At 42.5% G+C, this 26,624-nt stretch overlaps 1 protein-coding gene across 1 annotated transcript in view; it reads left to right on the forward strand.

The window, feature by feature from the left end:
- WNT2 (Wnt family member 2) overlaps positions 1–26,624 on the forward strand; it is a 149,034-nt gene that overhangs the window by 41,373 nt on the left and 81,037 nt on the right. Inside the window, exons 2-4 of the mRNA XM_073651906.1 lie at positions 13,107–13,342; positions 24,054–24,331; positions 25,507–25,771. Of these exons, the coding sequence (XP_073508007.1) occupies positions 13,107–13,342; positions 24,054–24,331; positions 25,507–25,771 (779 nt within the window). The remainder of the gene's footprint in view (positions 1–13,106; positions 13,343–24,053; positions 24,332–25,506; positions 25,772–26,624) is intronic.

The following is a 26,624-nucleotide window of genomic DNA, read 5'->3' on the forward strand; positions in this document are numbered from 1 at the left end:
TATTCTAGGTTCTTCAAAGTAGCCACTTTTTGCTTTGATGACTGCTTTGCACACTCTTGGCATTCTCTTGATAAGCTTCAAGAGGTAGTCACCGGAAATGGTCCTCCAACAATCTTGAAGGAGTTCCCAGAGATGCTTAGCACTTGTTGGCCCTTTTGCCTTCACTCTGCGGTCCAACTCACCCCAAACCATCTCGATTGGGTTCAGGTCTGGTGACTGTGGAGGCCAGGTCATCTGGCGTAGCACCCCATCACTCTCCTTCTTGGTCAAATAGCCCTTACACAGCCTGGAGGTGTGTTTGGGGTCATTGTCCTGTTGAAAAATAAATGACGGTCCAACTAAACGCAAACAGGATGGAATAGCATGCCGCTGCAAGATGCTGTGGTAGCCATGCTGGTTCAGTATGCCTTCAATTTTGAATAAATCCCCAACAGTGTCACCAGCAAAGCACCCCCACACCATCACACCTCCTCCTCCATGCTTCACGGTGGGAACCAGGCATGTAGAGTCCATCCGTTCACCTTTTCTGCGTCGCACAAAGACACAGTGGTTGGAACCAAAGATCTCAAATTTGGACTCATCAGACCAAAGCACAGATTTCCACTGGTCTAATGTCCATTCCTTGTGTTCTTTAGCCCAAACAAGTCTCTTCTGCTTGTTGCCTGTCCTTAGCAGTGGTTTCCTAGCAGCTATTTTACAATGAAGGCCTGCTGCACAAAGTCTCCTCTTAACAGTTCTTGAAGAGATGTGTCTGCTGCTAGAACTCTGTGTGGCATTGACCTGGTCTCTAATCTGAGCTGCTGTTAACCTGCGATTTCTGAGGCTGGTGACTCGGATAAACTTATCCTCAGAAGCAGAGGTGACTCTTGGTCTTCCTTTCCTGGGGCGGTCCTCATATGAGCCAGTTTCTTTGTAGAGCTTGATGGTTTTTGCAACTGCACTTGGGGACACTTTCAAAGTTTTCCCAATTTTTCACACTGACTGACCTTAATTTCTTAAAGTAATGATGGCCACTTGTTTTTCTTTATTTAGCTGCTTTTTTCTTGCCATAATACAAATTCTAACAGTCTATTCAGTAGGACTATCAGCTGTGTATCCACCAGACTTCTGCACAACACAACTGATGGTCCCAACCCCATTTATAAGGCAAGAAATCCCACTTATTAAACATGACAGGGCACACCTGTGAAGTGAAAACCATTTCCGGTGACTACCTCTTGAAGCTCATCAAGAGAATGCCAAGAGTGTGCAAAGCAGTCATCAAAGCAAAAGGTGGCTACTTTGAAGAACCTAAAATATAAGACATATTTTCAGTTGTTTCACACTTTTTTGTTAAGTATATAATTCCACATGTGTTAATTCATAGTTTTGATGCCTTCAGTGTGAATGTACAATTTTCATAGTCATGAAAATACAGAAAAATCTTTAAATGAGAAGGTGTGTCCAAACTTTTGGTCTGTACTGTATATATATCCACATCTTTGGACCGAAACGTTGCTACAGCCACATGGGCTAATAAAGAGAAGATTATTTCACTATCCGTCTGTGTGCTGCCTCCAATCTCTTTTTTTTTTTTTATGTATACAGGACTGGTGTGTACCTGGGGGGCTTTGCACCTGTTTTTTCTTTGGTGCTGCTTTTGATCTTTTTCATATATATATATATATATATACACATACATACATACAGTGGTGGCCAAAAGTATTGGCACCCCTGCAATTCTGTCAGATAATACTCAGTTTCTTCCTGAAAATGATTGCAATCACAAATTCTTTGGTATTATTATCTTCATTTAATTTGTCTTCAATGAAAAAACACAAAAAGAATTGTCCTAAAGCCAAATTGGATATAATTCCACACCAAGCCTAAAAAAGGGGGTGGACAAAAGTATTGGCACTGTTTGAAAAATCATGTGATGCTTCTCTAATTCGTGTAATTAACAGCACCTGTAACTTACCTGTGGCACCTAACAGGTGTTGGCAATAACTAAATCACACTTACAGCCAGTTAACATGGATTAAAGTTGACTCAACCTCTGTCCTGTGTCCTTGTGTGTACCACATTGAGCATGGAGAAAAGAAAGAAGACCAAAGAACTGTCTGAGGACTTGAGAAACCGAATTGTGAGGAAGCATGACCAATCTCAAGGCTACAAGTCCATCTCCAAAGACCTGAATGCTCCTGTGTCTTCCGTGCACAGTGTCATCAAGAAGTTTAAAGCCCATGGCACTGTGGCTAACCTCCCTAGATGTGGACGGAAAAGAAAAATTGACGAGAGATTTCAACACAAGATTGTGCGGATGGTGGATAAAGAACCTCGACTAACATCCAAACAAGTTCAAGCTGCCCTGCAGTCCGAGGGTACAACAGTGTCAACCCGTACTATCTGTCGGCGTCTGAATGAAAAGGGACTGTATGGTAGGATACCCAGGAAGACCCCACTTCTTACCCCGAGACATAAAAAAGCCAGGCTGAAGTTTGCCAAAATTTACCTGAGAAAGCCTAAAACGTTTTGGAAGAATGTTCTCTGGTCAGATGAGACAAAAGTAGAGCTTTTTGGGAAAAAGCATCAACATAGAGTGTACAGGAAAAAAAAAGAGGCATTCAAAGAAAAGAACACGGTCCCTACAGTCAAACATGGCGGAGGTTCCCTGATGTTTTGGGGTTGCTTTGCTGCCTCTGGCACTGGACTGCTTGACCGTGTGCATGGCATTATGAAGTGTGAAGACTACCAACAAATTTTGTAGCATAATGTAGGGCCCAGTGTGAGAAAGCTGGGTCTCCCTCAGAGGTCATGGGTCTTCCAGCAGGACAATGACCCAAAACACAGAGTATTATCTGACAGAATTGCAGGGGTGCCAATACTTTTGGCCACCACTGTATATATATATATTTTTTTTTTTGCCTAAAATACAAAGGAAATTCATCATCTTTAAAATAATTTTAGGCCTTTTATAGATCATTTCATCTTCAACTTGCTTAACTGTTCACAATAACAGTAACTTTTACATGCCACTGTGGATCTAGATATTCGTGAGATTAATTAGTGCCTTGCGTACTTGTCTTAATAAATAAATAATTTTAAAAAATGATGTAGGGTCCCCCCTATTTTTGATAACCAGCCCAGGTAAAGCAGACAGGTACGGGCTTATATTATCAGGCTGGGAAGGTCCATGGTTATATGGCCCTTCCCAGCCTAAAAATACAAGCCTGCAGCCGCCCCCGAATGGGCACATTTATTAGATGCTCCATTTCGGGCAATTTGCCCAGCTCTTCCTGACTGCCCTGGTGCAGTGGCAATCGGAATAATAATTTATGGGGTTAATGTCAGCTTTGTAATATCAGCTGGCATCAAGCCCAGGAATTAGTAATGGAGAGGTGGCATACACCCCCATTACTAACACAGTAATAAAAAAAAAACACAGGAAAAAATAGTTTATTTTAAAAAACACCCCCCCACACACCTCGTTCACCAATTTATTAAAAATCAAAAAACAAACAAACCATGAAAATCTGACGTAATCCAGCGAATCAGAAGAAGTCCGAAAATGGGAACTTGGAAGATGTAAAAAGAGAGTTAAATAAAAACAAGAAACACTCCCTTATTCACCAATTTATTAAAATCCCTGCAGCTCCGACGTAATCCATCGCAATCCCACGATGTCCAGAGATTCTGTACAGCAACCTATGGAGCGATATACATTATAGTTGACACACAAGTTGATATGGTAATGAAGGGTATGTAACCATCCATGAACCTTGTGTGATTGTAATTCGTGTTTGTGTGTATTGAATGGCCCTGATTCATAAAGAATGTTGTTCGCCTCAGTCTTGATGAGGGGGCATGATAAATCCCGGCACTCACGCGTAGATTGAATTTCATTAAATGAAGATCCACATACAAAACGTTTCAGCCTTCCCAGGCGTTTGGCAATTGACAAAAGCCTGGGAAGGCTGAAACGTTTTATATGTGGATCTTCATTAAATGAAATTCAATCTACACGTGAGTGCCGGGATTTATTTTCAAGACCTTATAGAGTTTCTTCCACATGCACCACAACACCCAGCGGAGTGCCGACTTTTACTACTACTAGATTCATTGAAGAGGTGTCATGCTATTGACGCGCCCCCTGGGCCTGTGTTGTGCAGAGGATACCCGGAGCCGGATCGCTGGGGGTTGTAGTCTCCGTGGCGCTGACCCGGTCCGTGCCCAGGGTGGTCAAACCAGTGGCAGTCTTAGGTAATAACAAATGTCCGACTACGCCACCCGTGGATTGCGGTCAGTGGGGACTGCCGCTGCGCTGCAGACCGCTGAGGCTGATGTAGTTTGCGCAGCCGAGTATGGAATAACTCCCCACGGGAGAAGTATTGCCTCAGGGCAGCTAGTGTGGATGATGGGAGTGATGGTGTGAGCGTCCCAGTACTGATGGTGCTGGTGCGGCGATGAAACAGAGACTTGTGGTGCAGTTTCCAATGCTTTACTCACAGTTTTCATCCAGGTCACTTGTGCACATGAAGGACCGCCTGAGCCGTGCTGCGTTCACCAGGCAAGGGGCTCGACCAACTCCCAGGCAATCCCAGAGCGTGGCACAGGGCTCCCTTCCTTTCCTTTCTCTGGCCGTCCCCACCAGTGACCCACCTTTGTCCAGCTCCCTCGGGCCTTCTGTTGGCGAAACCTATCTCCGGTTTCCCTGACCCTATGCGGTATGCTTTCCTGGTGGATGTAGTGGGGGCTTGCACCAAGATGTGGTGACGACCTCCGGTCTTTGGCTGAGGAATCTGTTGCCTCCACCAATTTGGGTTCCGGTACCCTGCTCTGCCAACCCTTCACCCTGTATCTCCTGGGCATATGGGGTTCCTTCTTTACTCGCGTCTCTGGGCCTTTCTCTGTGTTCCTTGCTTCCTTTCTCCTCTGTTCCAGTTCCTTTCTTACTTTCCTTTCGGTTCCTTCTCCTCTCTCTTTCTGCTGTTTCTGGCCTCCACTCCAGGCCTGCCTCTGGAGCTGGGCCCAGACTGAGCCACAGCTCCCTGTCAGCCCTCTCTGGCTGAACTCCTCTCTGAACTGAACTGGACTCAACTCTAAGATGGTGCCCACCTTAAATACCTCCTTCTATGTGTGAGCCCAGGTGACTAGCAACCAATGGGCTCCTACCTATGCCCAAAGACCCACCCCTATCTGCTCCTACACCACTGGGTATTCCACCCCCCGCCCCACTCCAGCCAGGGACAAATGCTGTCATGCCTGCACTTCTGTCTAGTGGGAGCACCGTTGAGCTGTCCCTCGGAAATGGGGTGTGTGTGGTGCATGCAGCCTAACGAGTCCTGGTCCACACTCCATCCTTACCCGGGAGTGGAATATCACACCTCTGGTTTGAGGTGCAATACCCCTGTAGCAGCCGAGCCCTTGGGGTGCTCCACTATAGTCAGAGGTCACTGATTCATAAAGTGGTGCACTCCTCTTAATGAATTAGCCATTTTTTAAAAGTGGCATCGTGTCTGTGCACCTCTTCACAAAACTTAATCCAGTCTGGGACTGGAGTAAGATTTGTGGTGTAAGCAGAAGCGTTGCTAGGGGTTAAGCTCAAGGTGAACAAAACATCTGAGTGGGCCCCTAAGCCCTGATTACAACTATGGTGGCGCACTTTAATCGTGGGTGTAGGGGAACCTCAGCAGATGACCCTACTGCTACTGACAAAAAAATCTCCACAAAGAGCAACACTGATGTTACTACCATACGGTGACCATTGAGTGGTAGATATCAGTCCTGCCGAACATAAAAGTGATTTCAGTACAGTTATAGATGGCTACTTACAGCTTATGTTATTTCCTATGGAGTCTTTCATTTTTCCCATCTTTTCCATCTTGCTCATACCGACATGACAGCTTCTTCCAGCCACGACTCGTCTGCAGAAATTACAGCAAAGACACATTTCACTTCTCAAATTTTCTGTCACATCCCCATCTATTCCCAACCGGTACAAACTCCTTAACCTGCTGATACCACAATACTGAGCCGCTGCTGCTGTATGTGTCCTTTTTACAGCACGTATGGTGTGGTACAAAAGCAATGCTCCTCATACTGCCCCACATAGTAATGCCCACCACTGTGTCCCTTACATATTAATAATGCCTCCTTTGTTCTCTCACAGTAGCCCCATACTCTTTAATAATCCCCACTGTAGCACCCACACTGGATATAGTCCCCTACACTGTATGATGGCCTCCACAGTCGCCTTCAAACTCTATAATGACCCCCGCATAAGCTCCCATGCTGTATAATGGCCCCCGCATTAGCTCCCACGCTGTATAATGGCCCCCACATTAGCTTTCACAATGTATAATGGCACCCACCTTTGATTCTGGTCTCTGTCCCTTTCTGTGGGCTTCAACTTGCACAGCCCTGATATATATGACAAAGAGCTAAATAGAAGAAAATAGAAACAGCCAGTAGGTGTGTATAGAGGCCAGCATATGGGTATAGCTCCCTGAATGTATCCATGTTAACCCAAAAAGAATACTCTTTTCTGAACAAGACCCCGAAGACGGGAACGGAAAGGAGGGAATCAGAAGAAAGAAGGGGAGGTAGAATATTACGATGGAAAGAAGATAGTACTCCACCTGGTACGTCTTCTCTCTTTTTCCCTTCTCCCGCTTTGGGGGTCTTGTTGTTCAGACTGAGTATACGTTCAGGGGCCTACACCCATATGTGATTCTCTATATGCACCTACTAGCTGTTTCTATTTTCTTCTATTTGGCTCTTTATCATATACACTGCTCAAAAGAATAAAGGGAACACTCAAATAACACATCCTAGATCTGAATGAATGAAATATTCTCATTGAATACTTTGTTCTGTACAAAGTTGAATGTGCTGACAACAAAATCACATGAAAATCATCAATGGAAATCAAATTTATTAACCAATGGAGGCTTGGATTTGGAGTCACCTCCAAAATTAAAGTGGAAAAACACACTACAGGCTGATCCAACTTTGATGTAATGTCCTTAAAACAAGTCAAAATGAGGCTCAGTGTTGTATGTGGCCTCCACGTGCCTGTATGACCTTCCTACAAAGCCTGGGCATGCTCCTCATGAGATTGTGGATGGTCTCCTGTAGGATCTCCTCCCAGACCTGGACTAAAGCATCCGCCAACTCCTGGCCAGTCTGTGGTGCAACGTGACGTTGGTGGATGGAGTGAGACATGATGTCCCAGATATGCTCAATTGGATTCAGGTCTGAGGAAAGGGTGGGCCAGTCCATAGCTTCAATGCCTTCATCTTGCAGGAACTGCTGACACACTCCAGCCACATGAGGTCTGGCACTGTCCTGCATTAGGAGGAACCCAGGGCCAACCGCACCTGCATATGATCTCACAAGGGGTCTGAGGATCTCATCTCGGTATCTAATGGCAGTCAGGCTACCTCTGGCGAGCACATGGAGGGCTGTGCAACCCTCCAAAGAAATGCCACCCCACACCATTACTGACCCACTGCCAAACCGGTCATGCTGAAGGATGTTGCAGGCAGCAGATCGCTCTTCACGGCGTCTCCAGACTCTGTCACATCTGTCACATGTGCTCAATGTGAACCTGCTTTCATCTGAGCATAGGGCACCAGTGGTGACTTTGCCAATCCTCTTGTTCTGTGGCACATGCCAAGCGTCCTGCATGGTGTTGGGCTGTGAGTTCAACCCCCATCTGTAGACATCGGGCTCTCATACCACCCTCATGGAGTCGGTTTCTAACCGTTTGTTGAGACACATGCACATTTGTGGCCTGCTGGAGGTCATTTTGCAGGGCTCTGGCAGTGCGCCTCCTGTTCTTCCTTGCACAAAGGCTGAGGTAGCGGTCCTGCTGCTGGGTTGTTGCTTTCCTACGGCCCCCTCCTCGTCTCCTGGTGTACTGGCCTGTCTCCTGGTAGCGCCTCCAGCCTCTTGACACTACGCTGACAGACACAGCAAACCTTCATGCCACAGCTCGCATTGATGTGCCATCTTGGATGAACTGCACTACCTGGGCAACTTCTGTTGGTTGTAGAGTCTGTCTCATGCTACTACGAGTGTGAAAGCACAACCAACATTCAAAAGTAACCAAAACATCAGCCAGAAAGCATTGGTACTGAGATGTGGTCTGTGGTCCCCACCTGCAGAACCACTCCTTTATTGAGGGTGTCTTGATAATTGCCAATAATTTCCATCTAATGTCTATTCCATTTACACAACAGCATGTGAAATTGATTGTCAATCAGTGTTGCTTCCTAAGTGGACAGTTTGATTTCACAGAAGTTTGATTTATTTAGAGTTATATTCTGTCGTTTAAGTGTTCCCTTTAATTTTTTGAGCAGTATATATTCATTCTCTACTTTGTGGGGATTTTTTTTTTTTAAATAAAAATTTTATAATGGGGTTTTCACATTTGCCACCTTGGATTTACTGATATGAGATGATACAGACACTGGACTGATAGGACCCTGACCCCGGCTACAGAACTACATCACATGTTGTATAATAACTGTATAATATTATATATATATATAAGGCTATGTGCACACGATGCGTTTTTAATGCGTTTCCGCATGGTTTTTGCAGCTGCGGAAACACATTAAAAACGCATGGTAGAAGGGCAGAATGTTCCCCAATGATAATCCGCATGTGCTGTGCACATGCTGCGAAAATTTCCGCTGCGGATTATCATTGCAGAAAAAAACGCAGCACTACCAATTATTTTGCGGAAGTGCTGCGTCTTCGCCGCCATTGACTTGCATTAGACCGCATGGATTACGCATCACTGTATATGTAGATGCGTAATCCAAGCGTTCTAATGTGCGGATGGTACCCGGGTGTAGATGAGAGGAGAGTCTCCTCCACACCCAGGTACCATTAAAAAATCTGTAAAAAAAGAATAAAATAAAAAATAAATGTATATTTACCTTCTGGCGGCCCGCGCTGCGCTCCTGCTTGCTTCCCGGCACTTTGCAGTGGATTGAAGGACCTGCGCTGACGTCAGAGTCATGTGACGGGTCACGCAACGCTGACGTCGGTAGGTCTTTCAATCCACTGCTACCGGCAGCCGGGACCAAGCGAAACAAGACAGCGCGAGCCATCGGAGGGTAAGTATACATTTATTTTTAACCACTCTCTCAGTCACACTATATAAATCCATGCAGTTTGCATGGATTTATATAGTGTGACCTAGTTGTCAAGCACTTTCCACGTGATGCTAACCGCTTGGAAAGCGCTTGTCAATCCGCATGCGGAAATGTCAGTGAATAGCGCTCCATTTCCGCATGTCCCTGGCAGGTAAACGCATGTACAATCCGCATGCGTTTTTTTCTGCCAGGGAGATGCAGAAACGCTCAGGAAAAAATCCTGAGCGTTTCTGCATCGTGAGCACATAGTCTTAAGAAGGAAAGAGACATACATCCTCATCTGTGGTGTCCTGCAGCCGGGGTCACGTCTATCAGTGCAGTGCACGATACTGACCAGTCTTGTCTGTTGCTCTGAGGCACCATGAGATTTATGCCAGCTGCTTTAAAGTCTTTTACAGATCGCGTGATGCTCAGTCCACACACATTGACAAAGACACTGATCTATTTAAAAGTTCAAGCAGCCACCATAAATCTCACTGTGCCTCAGATAGCAAAACAGCAGATAAAAGAGAAGAATCTTTTTTTTATCAGGAGAAAAACAGAGAGACTGCCCCTTGAGAAAGCGGCCCCAATTGCCGCGAAACGCGCGTCGGGGGACGCATTGGGACTCCCATCCGACCGGTTGGTCCACGGCCTGCAGTTTCTGGTAAGAGCACTACCTCAGCTACCATTAAGTAAAAGGTCCACTTCCCCTGTTACTTTTCTCACAGGGGAACTTGGGGGTACTTTCCATCTCCCTTATAAGGGGGGCTTAATGTATAATCATTTGTGAATCTCATATTAATTTGCACATGCACGCAGCACCTTATATAGCAGGCTCTGTCTGACTGCATTTTGCAGTACACTACTTAGTGCGCCATCATGTGGCCAGTCTAGGAATAGCCTGCCAGCCCTGACATCATTACGTCCTTTAATAAATTATAGGCTTGTTATACATTCCATTTTGATTCTTGCCTAAATAGTCAGGGACTATGGGTGCTCTGTCCATCTTTATGGTGTCTTTTTTTGCTTGTAAATTTGTATGAATTTGATCAAACATGATAGCAGGCTGGGTTTGGCCAGGTCAGACTCTTCATTGTCTATCTTGCACTTTACTTCTATGTTCTTTGATTCTATTTTTAAATGAAGACTGCTTCAATAAAATATGTATATTTTTTTCTAAGCCATGATGACTCTGTTTTTCTCCTGATAAAAAATGTTCTCAGTGAGTCGGTATAGAAGGGTGTTTAGGGGAGGGACTCCTCCCCACTTACACCCACTTTTTCACATTTGGGCTATTTTGCTAATTAAAAGAGAAGAATCTGTCCGGGACTTGTCAGGAGGTGAGCAGAGTCCTGACACCTCCTTACTTCACAGTGCTGACACCTCCTGCCCAAGGTGCAGGTAGCAGCTTGAGCTGTTACTTACAGCTACATCCTGTCTCCTGTCCTTCTCCTCTCTGGAGGGAAGAAGCAGCGCTGTGCGCCCTAACATCTCTTTAGCAAACACGCCCACACAGCGTGCAATGTGGGTGTGTGGGCTTATGCTCTTCAGCCTCCCCCTGTCCAGCTCGCCCCTGGACTCTACAGAGCAGACAGCAGTAGGGAGCTTAACTATAACTACATCGGCAGCAGGGTAGCGTAACACCGGGTGGGCCCCTCAGAGCATGGGTCCCGGGGCGACCGCACCTTCTGCCTCCCGGTAGATATGATACTAGGTGTAAGGTATGCTACAGCTTAACATGAATTAGACGAGTGGGAGTCACCACACCCCTTTCCACTACAACTCCAATCATTTGGTGTATAAATGGCAAAATATGCAACATTTTTAAGCAACCTCGTGTTTTGCAAAAAATTAGCAACTTTTCAAAGTCTTTTACTCCAGAATCCTGAAAAAATCTGTCGTAAACACTTTTGATGAATTTGGGCCAATCTGTCTTAATTTTTTGGAGAGTTGCATTTTATGGAGGCTGCAATGTCTTTGCTACTGTTGCATGGGGAACACAGAAAAGTTGTCAAGGAGCCAAAAATTAATATACAAGCAAAACTAGTTGAACTTTATAAATCAGTGAAAAAGAAAATGTCCTAAAAATATAGTTGAACATGTCTAGGAGTTGTGTTTAAACTCAAGAAGACTTGTTTGTTTCTGTAGTGGTTGTAGTTCTTCAATTTGATCTTCATTAGTTCTTATTTTGAAACCAATTACTAATTTTTTATAGCGTTCCGATCTGAAGTTACAATGTTTTCAACTTACTATGGTGGTCCCAGAGCCAATTAATATAAATATATTCTCCCATTGATCTCTCCCTTGGCACTATGGGTCTTGTAACATGCGCATTTTATTGATTATATTCTATGCGATTGATATATCCATTTCTATTTGCATTATCCCTTGTGCATATATTTCCATGGTTGCACACATGCATAGTTGCTAACTGACATTTCTGCTAGCACTTTTTTGTGCTTCATTTGCATTTATATTCATATGAGTGATTAGGGCTGTTATTATTGTTTATTTATGGTTTGAATACTTACTATTATATATTTAGGAATCTGCCTTTTTACAGCATACTGTGGCATATGTCATCATCTGGCTTTGGATGGGATTATTATTGTCCATTTCATTTTTGGATCCATTAGTGCCTCTATGGTTATGTTGGCATGCTATTGATAGCATTTCTATCTTGAGGGATCTTATATTATACATTGTACTCTTCTTTTTTCATTATATTTATTGTTGTATAGTGGTGTGTATATGTCTATGAGATGGTCATGTTTTTAAATGTGTTTAATCAAGGAGTAACATGGTGTTATAATAAAAATTACTGATGTGTATCTCTGGGTGTGCACCTTTTCTGTACTGTTTTTTTCTCCGTTTTTATGATCATTATCGGTTCTTTGCAGTTGTAGCACCCTAGTTGCTGTTCTATTTGGTTGTGCATCTATTTCTTTTTTCGTCCAATTAATATTGTCACTTGAGAGACCAATGTATGAACATGTAGAACTAATGACTAAACTCGTGCACAATCGACAGGTATTGTCCAACCGCCCTATTCATCTTAATAGGACACATGCATGATAAATGAACGATATCTACTTGTACACGTGTCCTGTGTAGGTACAGTACAGTCCAAAAGTTTGGACACACCTTCTCATTTAAAGATTTTTCTGTATTTTCATCAAGAGAATGCCAAGAGTGTGCAAAGCAGTCATCAAAGCAAAAGGTGGCTACTTTGAAGAACCTAGAATATAAGACATATTTTCAGTTGTTTCACACTTTTTTGTTAAGTATATAATTCCACATGTGTTAATTCATAGTTTTGATGCCTTCAGTGTGAATGTACAATTTTCATAGTCATGAAAATACAGAAAAATCTTTAAATGAGAAGGTGTGTCCAAACTTTTGGTCTGTGCTGTATGTGTAGCTGCAACATAATCAGTGCCGCTCACCTCCCAAAGGAAAAAAGTGTGCATTGACAGACAACATTTTAATGGGGTTTTCCCATGAACAAAGTACATTTTAATTGATACATTTTGGAATAAAAATAGGTTCCACAATTGGATGTGTTAATAAAAAATGTTCCTGTGCTAAGGTAGTCTTATATATGTGTTCCTGCTATGTACTGAGTAATGCCTTTTTCTTAACGTGCCTAACCATGCTGTAATGTCTGTATACTCTTTTGCGTCCTCCCCTGCCCAGGAGATGTGGTATGATCAGACCATGTTCCTGCACGGTCACACACAGCCATTACACAGTACACAGCAGGGGCACTTTTATAAGATTATCTCAGCACAGGAACATTTTTTTTAACACATGCAATTCTGTAACTTATTTCTATTCCAAAATCTATTGATTGAAATTAACTTTGCTTGTGAGAAAACCCTTTTAAGTTTGTGTGACTTTCTGATAGGTCTCATACATCCTTATATTTAACAATGCAATTATTTCATTATTTGATATTTTTTTTCTTTCTCTGGGCAGGTACATGGGAGCTGTTGGTTCCTCTTCTGCTTCATCCCGAGTAATGTGCAATAATGTACCTGGTTTGGTAACTCGGCAGAGGCAACTGTGTCAGCGCTATCCTGAAATCATGTATGTTATTGGTGTAGGTGTGAGTGAGTGGACAGCAGAGTGTCAGCATCAGTTTCGACATCATCGCTGGAATTGCAACACACATGAACGAGATCAAAGCTTATTTGGAAAACTAATTTTACGCAGTAAGTTTGTTAAAATCCATTTGTTTTTATAGCTGGGTAGTTGTTTCAAATTTGTAAACTAAATTGTTGTATGCCTAGTAAGCTGTGGGCAATGCCATGCTTCCTATATAGTCTATATAGTGCTAAAAAAATATTTCTTGTCATTACACAAATTACTTTTCATTTTAGCAGAGTAAAGGGATTGTCTCATGGTGACAACCTCCACTGGTATCCCTTAAAAAAAAAGTAAGGCCATAATAGAGGGCATATCCCCTATATAGTAGCTGGCAATGTATTCTTAAATCTGCTTCTGTCTGCAACCAGCTAGTTGATGGAAGTTAAAGATGACATAACCATGGCTGATTGCCAATTTTTAAATGGTTGTCGTTGCAAGATATTCACTGAAAGGAAAAGTTAGAGACGTGGTATTAATGTAAACTTGTATCTAATATTTTATGATGCTGACATGGCTGGAATTAGCAGTATGATATGTTTTTAAAGGATTTGCAGTGATAAGAGTTGCAGTGGGGCCCTGGAACCTCAGTGGGTCCATCCGTGACATATGAACACATCAGTATTGTAAATGGAACAGTGTACAGATTTTCCATGGGAGCCCAGTAATTTGAAGTAACAGTGACTGATCGCTGAGGATGTGGTCTTGTGCTTAACTAACTAAACACCAAAATGTTCCCATAGCAGTCTGCCGTTAGACGGAGTCATGCACAAATTTCGAATCTTGACAAATTCATCTTTATTTCCTGGGCTCTTTTGCAAAATTTGGTACTTCATTTAGTGTCACTATAGAACATTGACAAATAGTGAAACTATGGGAAGAATATATGTAATTAGTAAAATGGACATAATAGGTTAGTTTAACATTCCACGGTCACTGATGCTTTCCTTAGGTCTGAAAGTGAAAACTCAGGTAAATTTTCCTTATATGTGCAGTCCTGCTTATCGTTATTGGCACCCTTGAGGTTTAAGTACATAATGTGGAATATCTCCTGAAAAAATGGATCAAGTGAAACAGTTTTTTTGTATAGTGCACTCGTGTTGAATCCAAAAGAGCAAATGATAAACAATAATTTAAAACAAAAAAACAATGTGAGTGGACAATAGAAAAACCTAAAGCTTGCTGTGACACTGGTATTGGCACCCTTTACATTAATTTAGTATGGAAGCACATTTTGACTTGCCTGTGGTAAATTACAAAAGAGATTCACCTGTAATTAATTGTCGGTGCCCATGTGACATGAATTAGCCAATGAATGATGACTTCAGTGTTTTAAAAAGCCACATGGTAGGCTCTGTTCCTTTTGTCACAATGGTGAAGACAAAGGAGCTGTCTGAGGAATTATTATTATTCCTATTATTAGCAAACACAAGACTTTCAAGGGATATAAGGCCATCTCCAAAGACCTTGGTATCCCAGTTTCAAACATTGCGCAGTTGTGAAGACCCGGGGTCTTCTGTGGGCATAACGCTACTCAGACAACACAGGGTGAGGGTAGAACAGCATGGCAATACTTTTTTGAACCACAAAGCAGGACAATAAACACACAGAACAGTCCCAGCAAATATCCAAGATGGTACAACATTAGACAGTCTCACCCTTCCACCCGCCTGGGATAGAACAGCTGCGAATTTGGGACTTCCAGGGTCAACTACCTCAACCAGCGGCCCCCCTCTTCTGGCTGGTCCCCACATAGAGAAGGTAGTTGCAAGCTTGGAAAGCTAGCAGCCCATTGAGGTACAAGGCCAGGAGACCCGAGAGTCCCACTCTGGCCTCTCTGAGAGTTTCCATGGGGCCAGATAACCAGTGGGTCCCCATCTAGCTTCTCCAAATGTCTCCATGGGTTCCAGGCGACTGGTGGGTCCCTCCTGACCACTCCAAACAACATATGCATGGGGCCAGGTGACTTCATCGTCCCAACCTGATCTCCCAAAAATGTATCCATGTCTCTCTGATGGTCAGTGGAGCATATCCGAATCTTTGCAGTCAGGGCCAATACCCTTAGGCTAGAATCATATAGAATCCAAATCTGTGTCTCTTTGGATGGAGCTACCATGCAATCCATCTACTTTCCTGAAGGATGTCTCTCATTCTCCCTGTAAAGTCTTTCTGATGCTCCTTGATTCTGCTTCCAACACAACAGACATCTCTGTTTATATTTACATCTGTGTAAGGTCATCAGTCACAGGTTGGGGGGAAGGGCAGCACTCAGATCTCATTGTTTGAGCTAATAAATTTACAAAGTTGGCATACAGTGGGCTCTTTAAATCAACATCATTGTTTCCAAACAAAGATAAGTCAACATTCAGTTTTATACAAATAGTATGACATTCTTGACCAGCCACAGAAATACACATACAATTATAAGTCAACAGAAACACAATAGTGTATTTCTCTTGGATTAACAAATCTAAACGTCTGGCTTATTAAGATTATAGGCTGTATCATCACATTGCTCCCCAATCTTAATTAGCCAGACATGATAGGATCCCAATCATCCTGGGGTCATGGTTTCAACAAGTACCATATGCCGCACACTAAACCAAATGGAGCTGTATGGGCAAAGGCCAAGGAAGAAATCATTGCTGAAGAAGAGACATAAAAAGGAATGACTGATCTTTGCCAAAGAGTACCTTGATAAACCACAATTCTTTTGGGAAAATGTTCTGTGGACAGATGAAACAAAAATGGAGCTTTTTGGCAATGCAAAGCAACAGTTTGTTTACAGATGGCTCAATGAAGCTTATAAGTAAAATAACACCTTACCATTAGTGTTGAGCGAGTATGTTCTGTTAACCCTTTCGCCGAGTATGCTCGGGCGAGCACCGAGTAGTTACAGCTGCTCGGTGTTATGTTTAAATCACTCCCGCATGCATGATTTGCGACAGTTTGACAGCTTTATTACATGTGAGGAATGATTGTTTCTTTTGCATTCCTCACATGTAATAAAGCTGTCAAACAGTCGCACACTTCAGATAAGGCACACTATATGGGACACTTAAAGGTAACCTATCACACTCCCCAAACAACAGGTAGCATGAATCAGAGCCTAGCTGCAAAATTGCAGACAGGTATGTTTTTTTCTGAAACGCTCCAGGGTTTTAAAGAAAGTATTGTTAGAATCTCTGGGTACAACTGGCATATCCCAGTGCTGCTGCAGGCGATTGACAGGTCGCTCCCATTGCGAGAGACCTGTCAATCACCTGGAGTTGTATTGGAAACAGTCTGCCGGGGGCAATTCCAGACTAGTTTTTTTCTCCCTATGATCCCCGGCTGGATATTCTAACAATATTTTCTCTGAAAACATACCTGGCTTCAATCATGCATCCAAGCTCTGATTCATGTTGCCCATTGTTTGTGCAGCCGGAATCATGTGACTGGTTCCCTTTAAGGTAATACCTTTTATTATTTTCTGTACTTAAATACTTAAGTTAAACTTCTGTCCTACACCTTGACATAATAGAAAGTTAAGGGCCTCAGGTACTTGATGCACATTCAAGGGGTTCTCAGAGAATGAGATAAAATGGCATCCTGGATATAATTGAAACTGCAACCCACCCTAGTCACGTGTCTGTACGAGCTGCAGACTGAAGATATACGGCTCCCGAGACCTGAGTCTCAATGACAAGAGCTATATCACAAATACCTCAGTCAGCCGGGAGCAAGGCTGTCATATGTGAAGAAATATCTCTCTTCCTCGCTGAGCACAACAACGGGTTATCTCCAGCTTCATCCTCTTCAGTGTTTGTTTTCTCATTGGGCGCAGTCAGTCTCTATGTACTGCTATAAAGTAGAATGACGAAGGAGGATGAAGCTGAAGATCTCCTTGCCAAACACAATGTGGGTTGAAACATATTTCTTCACATATTGCAGCCTGCTCCCGGCCGCCGTATGTGTGATACTGCTCTTGTCAGTTGAGACACAGGTCTCGAGAGCTGTATCTCGTCAATTTGAAGCCCATCCTGACACCTAACTAGGACGGGCTGCAGTTTGAATTATATCAAGGACACCATTGTATCTCCTTCTTGAAGAACCCCTTAAATATACTATTGCCTTGGGTAATACCACTGTGACTATGTGACCAATAATGGAAAGAGAGATGTAATTCACAGCTACATTCTCACTTGAACTGTGACTCTATTCATTTTTAGCTAAAAACTGGAGCTAAAAACAGCTGATCCTTAGAATAGGTGACAAATATTAGATCGGTGGGGTTCCAACACCCAGCAGCCCTATTGATCAAGTGTTTTAAGCTCAGGAGATTAATTTACAGTATATTGAAAGAGAACAGAGTCTAGCAGCACTGGTTCATTCAATGTGTGGCCATCCTTATAGTAAGCTTGGACAAACCTTTTCTGACCTTTGTAATTACTGTCTAAACATTTGACATTTTTTGTAATATTTTCTATATTAAAATTTGATATTTATTTGTTCCCAGTGGGCATGGTCCAAACCCAATAGTGTTGTTAAGGTTTAAAAATTATTTATTTGTTCACTGAAAGGATTTTTGTAAATTCCACTAGTCACATAACACATCATTTTTCTCGGTATATTTGTGCTTTGCTCTCATATTTCCTTTATTCGATCTGTGTTGCAGTTTGGGATAATGAGTCAAATTGAATACTTGGACAGTGTTTAGATACACTGGTTTCAAGTTTGTGCCTGCAAAATGTATAATTTCAATTCTTTTCTCCACCCAGTTGTTTTCTGGTGTGACTTTGCATTTTCCTAAGCACTTTTGACATTGAGACACTCAAATCCTTAAAAAATATGTTCTTGTTTAATAACAGTGTTCCTTTCTGAAGTTTCACATGTCACCAGGGATGTTCACAGAAATCATAGGGCCCTATAGCTTGGGGTCCCATGTCCTACTGAGAGCCCTTAAAAATGTAATTGTTTTTCTTACATTAATGTTCAGAGTAAATTTGTAATAGATCTTTATAGAAGTTTTGCTTAGACAGGTGCACTTTGCCAATATCTTAACTCCTCCCCAGGTAACAGATTTGTTGAAGGCTAATAATGTTAGGTCCTTTTCCTGCAGTTTTCTAACTAGAAAAGTGTAGGAATTTTCTGAATTCAAGTCACTCTTGGTACGACTGTGAATTCTTCCCAACTTTACTTGACTTGAATGCCGGAAAAAGTAGATCAGATGTTTCATTAAAGATGATGCTCAGTTTGAACACCAAACTCCATATTTTTCAGTGTATTTACATCAGACAGATAGAAATACATTGATACATTTTCCCATACAGCCCTAACTCATAGTTTCTCTTCCCTTTATACAGTACATGGTAAACCTAACTACGTCCAGCCACCACTAGTGGTAGCTCACTCCATGGAAATTTATACATCTACAGTTGAAACCAAAAGTTTACATACATTATATAAAAATAAACATATGCATGTTTTTCTCAATATCTGACATGAATTCAGAATAAACCTTTCCCGTTTTAGGTCAATAGGGATTAGCATAATTTTTAATTGCCAAATGCCAGAATAATGAGAGAGAATGTTTTAAGGCATTTTTATTACTTACTGCAAAGTCAAAAGTTTACATACATTTCATTAGTATTTGGTACCATTGCCCTTAAACTGAATGTCTTGGGTCAAATGTTTGAGATATCCTTTCGCAAGCTTCGCACAATAGTTGGTCAGAATTTGGGCCCATTCCTCCTGACAAAACTGGTGTAACTGATCCAGGTATGTAGGTCGCCTTGCTCGCACCTGCCTTTTCAGCGCTACCCATAAATTTTCAATAAGATTGAGATCAGGGCTTTGTCATGGCCACTCCAAAACATTGACTTTGTTATCCTTAAACCACTTTTTTACCATTTTGGCAGTATGCTTCGGGTCAGGCATTGTCCATTTGGAAGACCCATTTCCACCCAAGCTTTAACTTCCTGGTGCCACATAATCTTCTTTTCTCATTATCCCATCTATTTTGTGAAGTGCACAATTCCCTCCTGCAGCAAAACAACCCCACAACATGATGCTGCCACTCCCATGTTTCACAGTTGGGATGGGGTTTTTAGGCTTCCAATCTTCTCCCTTTTTCCTCCAAACTTAACGATGGTCATTATGCCCAAAAAGATGCATTTTAGTTTCATCAGACCACAGGACATGTTTCCAAAAATGAAGGTCTGTGTTCCTGTGTGCATTTGCAAACATTAATCTGGCTTTTTTCATGTTTCTTTTGGAGTAATGGCTTCTTCCTGGCAGAGTGGCCTTTCAGCCCATGTTAATACAGTACTTGTTTCACTGGGGATATTAACACAATCTTACTAGCTTCCGCCATCATCTTCACAAGGTATTTTTTTGTCCTTGGGGTGATATGCACATGTCGGACCAAAGCACGTTCATCTCTGGGACACAGAACCCGTCTCCTTCCTGAGCGGTATGATGGTTGGACATTCCCATCTTGCTTGTACTTGTGTATAATTGTTTGTACAGATGAATGAGGCACCTTCAGGTATCTTGAAATTGTACCCAAGGATGAGCCAGACTTGTGCAAGTCCACAATTCTCTTCCTGATATCTTGGCTGATTTCCTTAGACTTTCCCATGATGCTACACAAAGAAGCAGTGTGTTTCAGGTGTGCATTAACATACATCCACAGGTGTGTGTCTAATTAACTCAGAAGCTTTCAAACACATGACATCATCATATGGGCAGTCCAGAATTGTTTAAAGGCATAGTAATCTTAGTGTATGTAAACTTTTGACTTTGCAGTAATTAATAAAAATGCCTTAAAACATTCTCTCTCTCTCATTATTCTGGCATTTGGCAAATATTAAAAATGATGGTAATCCTAATTGACCTAAAACGGGAAAGGTTTATTCTGATTTCATGCCAGATATTGAGAAAAACATGCATGTGTCTTTTTATATAGTGTATGTAAGCTTCTGGTTTCAACTGTACCATTGAACTTAAAGAGTTTATCCTATGAAAACAAGTCATCATTAGTGTTAAGCGATACCTTCCAATATCGGGAAATATCGTATCGGATTGGATCGGACCGATACCCAAAAAATATCGGATATCGCCGATTCCGATACCGGAAACCAATGCAAGTCAATGGGACACAAATATCGGAATGAAAATAAACCCTTTCTTTCCTTGTAGGTTAATTCTACATGAAGGAAAACAACTAAGAATAATGTAGAATGTATTACATGAAAAGCCGGCAATTCAGCAGCGGCAGACACCGGTACCCGACAATTTAGAACAGAAAGAATAGAGCATCACACATAGATTAGATAGATAGAAACATGTCAATCAAATATATAAGAAGTACAGTGACAGTGTTGCTTACTGTACTTGTCATTTAGTGTTAAAATAAAGGATTTATTGAAAAAAAAAATTGGCGTGGGGTTCCCCATAATTTTAGTCTCTAGCAGAGGTTAAGCAGATGGCTGGGGCTGATGTTTGAAGCCTGGGAAGGGGGTAATACCCACAGAGCTTCCCAGGCTACTATTATCAGCCCCCAGCTGAATACCTAGCCTTTACTAGCTATTAAAATGGGGGACCCCCAAAAAAATGACGGGGGGTCCCTCCTATTTTAATAGCTAGCAAAGGCTAGGCAGACAGCTGGGGGCTGATATTAATAGCCCAGGAAGGGTGCCATGAATATTGGCCCCCTCCCAGGCTAGAAACACCAGCCCTCAGCCGCCCCAGAAATGGCGCATTCATAGGATGCACCAATTCTGGCACTTAGCCTCACTCTTCCCACTGCCCTGTAGCGGTGGAAGTGGGGTAATAGGGCTGAGGTTGATGTCAGCTTATAATGCCAGCTGACATCAAGCCCAGGTTAGTAATGGAGAGGCGTCTATAAGACACCCCCATTACTAACCCCATAGTCAAAGTTAAAAAAAACACAAACACCCAGAATAAAGTCCTTTAATTGAAATAAACACACAATTCTTTATTGTTCTAAATTAAACCATACTGACCATCACGCCCATTCCAGCTGAAGCCAACGATCTCCTGCAATAAAAGTAAAATAATAAAGCAACCTCATCCTTACCTTTCCATGGTTCCCAGGACTGCTCCAGCTCTGCTACATTCACATGACAGGCTGGATTGCAGACCGAAAGCTTGCGTCCTCAGTGTCTGGCTGTGACAGCATCCAGATGAGCTGAGGTCATGTCCAATGAACTCAGCTCACCTCATGCACGTCACTGACAGAGTGGGAGAATTCTCCTGCGCTTGCAGTGAGCGTGAGAGAATTCTCCTGCTGAAGCGCTGAGCGCAGGAGAATTTTCCCACTCTGTCAGTGACGTGCATGAGGTGAGCTCATGTCCAATGAACTCAGCTCACCTCATGCACGTCACTGACAGCGTGGGAAAATTCTCCTGCGCTCAGCGCTTGAGCAGGAGAATTCTCCCACGCTGGGATGGTATTGAGATGACAGGCTGGATCGCAGTTGAGCGCTGCCATCCAGCATGCCATCCTTCTGCAGTGTCTCTGAAGGATGACAAGCTGGATGGCAGTGCTCAGCTGCGATCCAGCCTGTCATCTCAATGCCATCCCTGCGTGGGAGAATTCTCCTGCTCAAGCGCTGAGCGCATGAGCGCAGGAGAATTTTCCCACGCTGTCAGTGACGTGCATGAGGTGAGCTGAGTTCATTGGATGTGACCTCGGCTCATATGGATGCCGTCACAGCCAGACACTGAGGAGCGCAAGCATGCCTGCACTTCTCAGTGTCTGCGGCATGGCAAGCTGGATGGCAGCTTTCGGCTGCGATCCAGCCTGTCATGTGAATGTAGCAGAGCTGGAGCCGTCGTGGAAACCATGGAAAGGTAAGGATGATGTTGGTTTATTATTTTACTTTTATTGCAGGAGATCGTTGGCTTCAGCTGGAATGGGCATGATGGTAAGTATGGTTTAATTTAGAACAATAAAGAATTGTGTGTTTATTTCAATTAAAGGACTTTATTCTGAGTGTTTGTGTTTTTTTTTAACTTTGACTATGGGGTTAGTAATGGGGGTGTCTTATAGACGCCTCTCCATTACTAACCTGGGCTTGATGTCAGCTGGCATTATAAGCTGACATCAACCTCAGCCCTATTACCCCACTGCCACTGCTACAGGGCAGTGGGAAGAGCGAGGCTAAGTGCCAGAATTGGCGCATCCTATGGATGCGCCATTTCTGGGGCGGCTGACGGCTGCTGTTTCTAGCCTGGGAGGGGGCCAATATTCATGGAACCCTTCCTGGGCTATTAATATCAGCCCCCAGCGGTCTGCCTAGCCTTTGCTAGCTATTAAAATTGGGGGGACTCCATGTCATTTTTTGGGGGTCCCCCATTTTAATAGCTAGTAAAGGCTAGGTATTCAGCTGGGGGCTGATATTAATAGCCTGGGAATCTCCGTGGGTATTACCCCCTTCCCAGGCTTCAAACATCAGCCCCAGCCGTCTGCTTAATCTCCGCTAGAGACTAAAATTACGGGGAACCCACGCCAATTTTTTTTTTTAATAAATCCTTTATTTTAACACTAAATGACAAGTACAGTAATCAACACTATCACTGTACTTCTTATATATGTGACTGACATGTTTCTATGTATCTAATCTATGTGTGATGCTCTATTCTTTCTATTCTAAATTGTCGGGTACCGATGCTGAATTGCTGCCCGGCTTTTTTAAAGAGACGGTGCATGAAAACACTACTATTTTTTTTAATAAATCCTTTAACACTAAATGACAAGTACAGTAAGCTGAGCGCTGCCATCCAGCTTGTCATCCTTTAGAGACACTGCAGAGCGCAGGCATTATGGGAACTTCCGATTCCGGTATTCGATATTCTAAAAGTATCGTAACTCAGTATTGGAACTCCAATACCGCGAATATCGGTCGATACCCGATATTTCAGTATCGGAATGCTCAACACTAGTCATCATTTATCCACAGGATAGGTGATAACTTGATGAATGGTGGGTGTCCCATTGCTGGGACCCGCATGGATTGTCAGAATGGGGAATTTTTATCCCAGACAGGAAACTTTTATCACCATTACAAAATGGCAAGGCAGCTTGGACGCCTGACCATTTATTCTATACAGAGATACTGGAAAATCCGAGAGCAGCACTTGGCAGCTCCATAGAGAATGAATGGAAAGCAGGTCTTCACATGCGTACTTCCACTGAATTCTAATGGAAATAAAAGTTCCTTGTTCTGCCCATTGGATCCTAGTAGGTAGTGGGACCACTACCATGCAACAAGTTATCACCTATCCAATAGATAAGTGATCACATGTTTTCACAGGACAGCCTCTTCAATGAAAACTGTAAAAATGTCTATGCAGTCAGATCTTTCCCTTAGTGGCTGTAGAAAAATAACAGTGCTTTATGTTTGGAAGAAGCAGGAGTTAAGCTATGTCCTTCATGGAGCCCATAGCAGTGTTGTAGTCAGCCTCTAAAGTGGGCAAACCAATATGTGTCACACAATAGCCTTTGTAATGAAGATAAAGCAACATTTTTAGTATACTTATCTGTGCAAAAGCAATATTGAAACTAAAGCAGTATTTTCTACGGTAATATGGAGCATTTTCATTGACAAACCCTTTATAACCGATCACTAGAATAGAGATTCTAAGTCTGCCGTTCCTCAATCCTGTGTTACCTCTGCCCCTCTTTATACAAAGTTACAGATTGTAGAATAAGATGCACAGAAAATAATATATAACTGCATAATCTGACTACATATTTTTTATTTGTTTTTAGGCAGCCGAGAGTCAGCCTTCGTGTATGCCATCTCTTCTGCTGGAGTAGTGTTTGCCATCACAAGGGCTTGCAGTCAAGGAGAACTGAAGTCCTGCTCCTGTGATCCAAAGAAAAAAGGTTCTTCTAAGGACAGCAGAGGCAGCTTCGACTGGGGTGGCTGCAGTGATAACATAGAGTATGGTATCAGATTTGCTAGATCATTTGTGGATGCAAGAGAGAAGAAAGGAAAAGATGCAAGAGCCCTCATGAACCTTCACAACAACAGAGTTGGCAGAAAAGTATTAATTTACCTGACATTTTAGGGTGTCAAGAGCAAACCTAGAAAATATAATTTACTTTTTTTTATACCTTTTATAGTGCTTTTGTGTGATGCAGTAAATTTCTCTTAGGCTGTGTGCCCACGATGCCTTTTTTAAGCGTTTCCACAGCGGCAAAAACGCTGCAGAAACGCTTAAAAAACGCATGGTCGAAGGTCTGCCATGTTCCCCAATGATAATCCGCATGTGCTGTGCACATGCTGCGGAAATTTCCACTGCAGGTTATCATTGCGGAAAAAAACGCAGCACTACCGATTATTTTGCGGAAGCGCTGCGTTTTCGCCATTGACTTGCATTGGAACGCATGTAATCCGCATCACTGCATCTGCAGATGCGGAATCCATGCGTTTCAATGTGCGGATGGTACCCGGATCTGGAGGAGAGGAGACTTTCCTCCAGACCCAGGTACCATAGAACCTGTAAAAAAAAGAATAAAATAAATATTATATTTACCTTCTGATGGCCCCCGGTCTCCTTGTCTTCGCTTGCCGGCAGATCGCGGTGGACTGAAGGACCTGCGCTGACGTCATTTAGTCATGTGACGGCAGGTCCTTCAGTGTACCGCGAGCTGCCGGCAAGCCAGGACGGAGCGAATAAAGACTCCGGGGGCCATCAGAAAGTAAGTATAGATTTATTTTTTTATTTTTTAACATTCTTTATGGTCACACTATATAAATCCATGCCGGTTGCGTGGATTTATATAGTGTGACCAGGTTGTCAAGCACTTTCCAAGTGATGCTAAAATCGCTTGGAAAGCGCTTGTCAACCCGCATGCGGAAATGCATGTGAAGAACGCTTCACTTCCGCTTGTCCCTGGCAGGAAAAATGCATGTACAATCCGCATGTGTTTTTTCTGCCAGGGAGATGCGGAAACACTCAGGAAAAAATCAGGACCATTTCTGCATCGTGTGTACATAGCCTTAAGATCTTTCAGTAACTAGTAGAATTCATTGTACTGAGATCAGTCACCTTGAACAATAACATTATCAAGCAAATATGTTGTTCTAAATTTTAGGTGAAAGTGTTTGTAGCAAATGTGCAAAATTACAGTATGTAGTATGTAACTAACATTAATTCCACATATAAAGTAAATCAAATAATAAGACGTCTCATCATAATCTGTTTACCCACCACAGGCTGTAAAGAGGTTTATGACAAAGGAGTGCAAGTGCCATGGAGTGAGCGGGTCTTGTACTTTAAGGACATGCTGGTTGACTATGGGGGATTTTCGAAAATCTGGAGATTTATTGAGAAAAAAATACAATGGCGCCATACAAGTTGTTATGAATCAAGATGGTACAGGATTTACAGTGGCAAATAAAAGATTTAACAAACCAACTACCAATGACCTGGTATACTTTGAAAATTCACCTGACTACTGTAACAGAGACAGAGATGCTGGTAAGTCCCATAGAAATGTGCATAGTGGAGACATTTTAAGCCACTAAAATTTGTTATAGAGATGAGTGAATTTCTCAAAATTTGTTTTGGGTTTGATTTGAACAATTTGGCTAAACGTGCTCCAAAGGCTACAAGTTTCTTGAAACTAAATGTTTGACTCTCTGAGGTCTCCTAGGACTATATCCACTCCCTTTTAAGCTTTTTAAAGCAAAATCATCTAGTGACATCACATATATGACTTTTGGGTAAACGTAAGGTAAAATGTGCTATCCAACAGTTAGTTTAATGCACAAGGAGACATTTTATGATGCTTTTTTTTATTAAAAATGTAATTTTCTTAAACTAATATTATTCTTTTATTTTTAATAATAAAATATACATTTTTAAAATATGAAATAATATTTTAAAAATATTTAATTTAAATTAAATAATATGCCTACCAGAGTCAACGGGTAACTATTGCCTGGTTCTGCTACTACTGTCCAGTGTCTACAGTTTTACTGCTGCTATTTTCCCTTCAGCCTCCGACATCCTTAAAGCCCTAGTCCTGCTTTTTTTCTTATTTCAGTGCTGGAGTGGTGCCACTAATGTATGTTCCCTGACCCTAGTATTATACTTACCAGCTGCTGTCTTCAACTCTTCCTGGCGCCAATCTTGTCCCAATCCGCCATCCTGTGACAGCAACTAGGTCTCAATGCAAGTCTATTACAGCCTCATTCTTGCCTCGTTCTGGCTCTCCTAGACTTACATTGAATTGTGACTTACGGATAGTCCAGCAAACACTGGAGCGTTCCGGCAGGTCACAACTTGCAGAAGACCGACTGAAGCGGTGCCGATAATAGAAGAAGACGGC

Source organism: Phyllobates terribilis, unplaced genomic scaffold (assembly GCF_046119375.1).
Source record: "Phyllobates terribilis strain yellow unplaced genomic scaffold, ASM4611937v1 Scaffold_11__3_contigs__length_659146591, whole genome shotgun sequence".
Lineage (NCBI taxonomy): Eukaryota > Metazoa > Chordata > Amphibia > Anura > Dendrobatidae > Phyllobates > Phyllobates terribilis.